Source organism: Hyla sarda, unplaced genomic scaffold (genome assembly GCF_029499605.1).
Source record: "Hyla sarda isolate aHylSar1 unplaced genomic scaffold, aHylSar1.hap1 scaffold_724, whole genome shotgun sequence".
Taxonomy (NCBI): Eukaryota; Metazoa; Chordata; class Amphibia; order Anura; family Hylidae; genus Hyla; species Hyla sarda.
In genome coordinates, this window is record NW_026610745.1 from 136,483 (window position 1) to 143,600 (window position 7,118).

The 7,118-nt window shown below is 45.3% G+C and overlaps 1 protein-coding gene across 1 annotated transcript in view; it reads left to right on the forward strand.

Moving 5' to 3' along the window:
• Positions 1 to 5,615, forward strand: part of LOC130344663 (uncharacterized) — a 119,070-nt gene extending 113,455 nt beyond the window's left edge. The window contains exons 11-12 of the mRNA XM_056554441.1: positions 3,816 to 3,854; positions 4,292 to 5,615. Of these exons, the coding sequence (XP_056410416.1) occupies positions 3,816 to 3,854; positions 4,292 to 4,599 (347 nt within the window). The 3' untranslated portion in view covers positions 4,600 to 5,615. The remainder of the gene's footprint in view (positions 1 to 3,815; positions 3,855 to 4,291) is intronic.
• The last annotated feature ends 1,503 nt before the right edge of the window (positions 5,616 to 7,118 follow it).

Genomic DNA, 7,118 nt, shown 5'->3' on the forward strand with positions numbered 1-7,118 from the left:
CTGGGAGTTGTAGTTTTGGTTCAGGCGTGTTTGTCTGCATCCGTGGGGCTCTTGGTTGGCGGGTGAGTATGAAGGGGGGATTCTGGGGGGGAAATTTAGTGCGGGGGCCACTAAAAATAAATAAAATTAGATGGTACAACTGCCCTAATGCCCGACGTGACAGTCCGCTCCTATACAAAACATTCATACACACCCCCGCCACTGCCCCCCCCCCCACATCATACATTACATACACACATACACTCACACCATACATATACATCATACATACACCTGCCACTGCCCCCATATCATACATACACACACCCCCGCCACTGCCCCACCCCACATCATACATTACATACACACATACACTCACACCATACATATACTCCATACATGTGCACACATCATACACACCCCCCGCCACTGCCCCCATATACATACATTCACACACCCCCGCCACTGCCCCACCCCACATCATACATTACATACACACATACACTCACACCTACATATACACCATACATATGCACACATCATACATACACCTGCCACTGCCCCCATATCATACATACACACACCCCCGCCACTGCCCCCCCCCCGCATCATACATTACATACACACATACACTCACACCATACATATACTCCATACATGTGCACACATCATACACACCCCCCGCCACTGCCCCCATATACATACATACACACACCCCCGCCACTGCCCCACCCCACATCATACATTACATACACACATACACTCACACCATACATATACTCCATACATGTGCACACATCATACACACCCCCCGCCACTGCCCCCATATACATACATTCACACACCCCCGCCACTGCCCCACCCCACATCATACATTACATACACACATACACTCACACCTACATATACACCATACATATGCACACATCATACATACACCTGCCACTGCCCCCATATCATACATACACACACCCCCGCCACTGCCCCCCCCCCCGCATCATACATTACATACACACATACACTCACACCATACATATACTCCATACATGTGCACACATCATACACACCCCCCGCCACTGCCCCCATATACATACATACACACACCCCCGCCACTGCCCCACCCCACATCATACATTACATACACACATACACTCACACCATACATATACTCCATACATGTGCACACATCATACATACACCTGCCGCTGCCCCCCCACATCATACATCACATACATACACATCACACTTAGACATTATACACACATCATACATTATATGCACATCACACATAGACATCATACACACATTATACATTATATGCACATCACACAGACATCATACACACATTATACATTACATACACATCACACACAGACATCATACACACATTATACATTACATACACATCACACATAGACATCATACACACATACACTCACACCATACATATACACACATCATACATACACCTGCCGCTGCCCCCCCCCACATCATACATTACATACACAGACATCACACTTAGACATTATACACACAGTATACATTACATACACATCACACATAGACATCATACACACATCATACATTACATACACATCACACATAGACATCATACACACATCATACATTACATACACATCACACTTAGACATTATACACACAGTATACATTACATACACATCACACACAGACATCATACACATATCATACATTACATACACATCACACTTAGACATTATACACACATCATACATTACATACACATCACACATAGACATCATACACACATCATACATTACATACACATCACACTTAGACATTATACACACAGTATACATTACATACACATCACACACAGACATCATACACACATCATACATTACATACACATCACACTTAGACATTATACACACAGTATACATTACATACACATCACACACAGACATCATACACACATCATACATTACATACACATCACACATAGACATCATACACACATCATACATTACATACACATCACACTTAGACATTATACACACAGTATACATTACATACACATCCCACACAGACATCATACACACATCATACATTACATACACATCACACATAGACATCATACACACATTATACATTACATACACATCCCACACAGACATCATACACACATTATACATTACATACACATCACACTTAGACATTATACACACATCATACATTATATGCACATCACACATAGACATCATACACACATTATACATTACATACACATCCCACACAGACATCATACACACATTATACATTACATACACATCACACAGAGACATCATACACACATCATACATTACATACACATCACACATAGACATCATACACACATCATACATTACATACACATCACACACAGACATCATACACACATTATACATTACATACACATCACACATAGACATCATACACACATACACTCACACCATACATATACACACATCATACATACACCTGCCGCTGCCCCCCCCCACATCATACATTACATACACAGACATCACACTTAGACATTATACACACAGTATACATTACATACACATCACACATAGACATCATACACACATACACTCACACCATACATATCCACCAGTGTTTCCCAACCAGGGTGCCTCCAGCTGTTGCAAAACTACAACTCCCAGCATGCCCAGGGCATGCTGGGAGTTGTAGTTTTGCAACAACTGGAGGCACCCTGGTTGGGAAACACTGATATACACCATCCTCCCCCATCATACATCACATACACATCACACATACACTCACACCATACATATACAAGCACCCTTCCTGCCGCCGCCTGCATTCTTGGTCTCCTCACCTGAGCCGCCATGAGTGGACATCAGAGCTGTAGTCACCGCCGGTGTGAGGTGAGATTTCCGTCCTCCCCCTCCCCCGCTCTGTGTTTACCCCGTGCAAACAAGCAACCGCCCCGTGGTGGATTAGGTCCTGTCTAGACAGAGCAGGGGGAGGGGAGGGATAGAGCTGAGTGCGGGGGATGGAGCTGTGCACGGAGCTGTCTACATCCTTTCTCTCCCCCTCCTGTGTCTTCTGAGCTCCGTCCATCCTCCGGGAGGGGAGATAAGGGGGGGCTCTGCAGTCAGCTGGAGGCCGCCGCCCCCTCCATATACTCTGAGCTCCGGTGTGAGGTGGAGACTTCCATCGGCTCCTGCACCTCACACCGACATTAAAGAAAAATAAGGGGGAAGTCGGTCTGTCCCTGCCCGATACAGGACTAAATCTATAAACAATTCACCTGCCCGGTGCCCAAAACTACTTGTCCCGGGCGTCGGGCTATAGGATTTCCACATCCCTGTTTATCTATATGTTTGGGCCGTATTGGTGGATCATTTTGCTTGTGGTGACTTTAAAGTTTCCTACCAAGGGCATTTTTATCCGAAGTCTTGAGGGGAGACTTGTATTGCAATTTCCCTGCCAACAACTTATTTTATGTGGCAACATAAGTAAATATGTTCGGATTTTTCTAAAGTTTTGGAGCACTCCCCTTTTCCCATGGCCTTGCCCCTTTCCCAGGAAGCCACAACCCTTTTTCAGGTTTTCTAACTTAAGTGGAGAGGTAGTAGGGTTTTTTGGATTTTTTTGTCGGAAATTCTGCCACATGACATGTGACACATACAAAAAATGTAAACTACAAAATCTACTCTGAAAAGCCTTAGTAAATGAGACCCTGTATGTTCACACTGCCTGTCTCTCCATACGGCTCCTCTATATGTCTCCTGTAGATTGTGACTCGGCTCTCATGTACATTTCTCACACACCGATCTTTCTGTTAATAGGAAATAGTTCGGAAAAACCTGAAAAACCACTAGAAAAAGGTAAGTGACCGTGCTGACAATGAATCACTTATACTGTATGAAAGGCTCGTGAGTTTATTTCCATATTCTGTTGGGCAAACATAAGGAAGTATGGGGAATTTCTTCTCTGCCATTGATGAAGTTTCATTTCACTGCTCAAGTCGTCCTTCACATCATTTTCCCAGTTCTATTATGGCCCCACAGGGTTGTCGCCGAAACTATCTGCAGACCATTAATGAAAAACTTGCCAAGTATTTATACCCATTGTATTTATATATTCTGCAGCATGTTACAACTCTGAGGGTTACGTGTAAAGACAAAAATCTGACGTAACAAAATGACACTAATTGTCCGGATCACAAGATCTATTTACGGTAGAAGGCTCTTAAATGTATATCAACTCTCCAACAGGTGAAATGAAGCTGAATTTATTGTCCATTTTCTTCCTTTCCCCACAGGATCTCTGAAGACTCCACTGAAGACACAAGGCATTCAGTGCTTGACGGAGAGTCCACGGGTGGGAGATGAAGTCACACTTACATGTTATGTCCATGGATGTGATGCAAATGATTCTGTGTTCTACTGGAGGAAAGGATTATTCCCTATTGAGAGCGGAATACAGAAGAGGACTTTAGAGGACAGAACCGGCAGCTTCTCCACAGTCACCTTCACAGCACAGGAGAAGGACAGAGACTGCACCATCTTTTGTGAGGTGACTTATAATTTAGAGACACTAGAGGAACGTTTCACCCTGAAGCTTCAATAAGGGTCAAGAGGAATCAGTGGAAGTCAGAGCCCAGATCTCCACATCAGTCTGTCTGGGATTATATGAAAAGACAGAAGGATCTGAGCAGCTACATCCACAGAAGATCTGAGCTTAGTTATCTACATCTACAGAAGATCTGAGATTAGTTCTCTACATCCACAGAAGATCTGAGCTTAGTTCTCTATATCTACAGAAGATCTGAGCTTAGTTCTCTACATCTACAGAAGATCTGAGATTAGTTCTCTACATCTACAGAAGATCTGAGCTTAGTTATCTACATCTACAGAAGATCTGAGCTTAGTTCTCTACATCTACAGAAGATCTGAGCTTAGTTCTCTACATCTACAGAAGATCTGAGCTTAGTTCTCTACATCTACAGAAGATCTGAGCTTAGTTCTCTACATCTACAGAAGATCTGAGCTTAGTTCTCTACATCTACAGAAGATCTGAGCTTAGTTCTCTACATCTACAGAAGATCTGAGCTTAGTTCTCTACATCTACAGAAGATCTGAGATTAGTTCTCTATATCTACAGAAGATCTGAGCTTAGTTCTCTACATCTACAGAAGATCTGAGCTTAGTTCTCTACATCTACAGAAGATCTGAGCTTAGTTCTCTACATCTACAGAAGATCTGAGCTTAGTTCTCTACATCTACAGAAGATCTGAGCTTAGTTCTCTACATCTACAGAAGATCTGAGCTTAGTTCTCTACATCTACAGAAGATCTGAGCTTAGTTCTCCTACATCCACAGAAGATCTGAGCTTAGTTATCTACATCTACAGAAGATCTGAGCTTAGTTCTCTACATCTACAGAAGATCTGAGCTTAGTTCTCCTACATCTACAGAAGATCTGAGCTTAGTTATCTACATCCACAGAAGATCTGAGCTTAGTTCTCTACATCTACAGAAGATCTGAGCTTAGTTCTCTACATCTACAGAAGATCTGAGCTTAGTTCTCTACATCTACAGAAGATCTGAGCTTAATTCTCTACATCTACAGAAGATCTGAGCTTAGTTCTCTACATCTACAGAAGATCTGAGCTTAGTTCTCTACATCTACAGAAGATCTGAGATTAGTTCTCTACATCTACAGAAGATCTGAGCTTAGTTCTTGTCACGATGCCGGCTGGCAGGTAGTGGATCCTCTGTGCCAGAGAGGGATTGGCGTGGACCGTGCTAGAGGATCGGTTCTAAGTCACTACTGGTTTTCACCAGAGCCCGCCGCAAAGCGGGATGGTCTTGCTGCGGCGGTAGTGACCAGGTCGTATCCCCTAGCAACGGCTCAACCTCTCTGGCTGCTGAAGATAGGCGCGGTACAAGGGAGTAGACAGAAGCAAGGTCGGACGTAGCAGAAGGTCGGGGCAGGCAGCAAGGATCGTAGTCAGGGGCAACGGCAGAAGGTCTGGAATCACAGGCAAGGAACACACAAGGAACGCTTTCACTGGCACTAGGGCAACAAGATCCGGCGAGGGAGTGAAGGGGAAGTGAGGTGATATAGGGAAGTGCACAGGTGTAAACACTAATTGGAACCACTGCACCAATCAGCGGTGCAGTGGCCCTTTAAATCGCAAAGACCCGGCGCGCGCGCGCCCTAGGGAGCGGGGCCGCGCGCGCCGGGACAGAACTGACGGGGAGCGAGTAAGGTACGGGAGCCGGGGTGCGCATCGCGAGCGGGCGCTACCCGCATCGCGAATCGCATCCCGGCCGGAGGTGGTAACGCAGCGCCCCGGGTCCGTGGAACCGACCGGGGCGCTGCAGTGAGGGAAGTGTAGCGAGCGCTCCGGGGAGGAGCGGGGACCCGGAGCGCTCGGCGTAACAGTACCCCCCCCCTTGGGTCTCCCCCTCTTCTTGGGGCCTGAGAACCTGAGGATCAGACTTTTGTCCAGGATATTGTCCTCAGGTTCCCAGGACCTCTCTTCTGGACCACAACCCTCCCAATCCACTAAAAAAAAGGTTCTTCCCCTGACCTTTTTAGAGGCCAAAATCTCTTTGACAGAGAAGATGTCCGAGGAGCCGGAAACAGGAGTGGGAGGAACAGATTTAGGAGAAAAACGGTTGAGGATGAGAGGTTTAAGAAGAGAGACGTGAAAGGCATTAGGGATACGAAGAGAAGGAGGAAGAAGAAGTTTGTAAGAGACAGGATTAATTTGACACAAAACTTTAAAAGGACCAAGATAGCGTGGTCCCAACTTATAGCTCGGGACACGGAAACGGACATATTTAGCGGAGAGCCATACCTTGTCTCCAGGGGAAAAAATGGGAGGAGCTCTTCTTTTCTTATCTGCGAATCTCTTCATGCGAGAAGAAGCCTGTAAGAGAGAATTTTGGGTCTCTTTCCATATGGTGGAAAGATCACGAGAAATTTCATCCACAGCGGGCAGACCAGAGGGCAAGGGGGTAGGGAGGGGGGGAAGAGGGTGACGGCCGTACACCACAAAAAACGGAGATTTGGAGGAAGATTCAGAGATTCTGAAATTATACGAGAATTCGGCCCAAGGTAGAAGATCTGCCCAGTCAT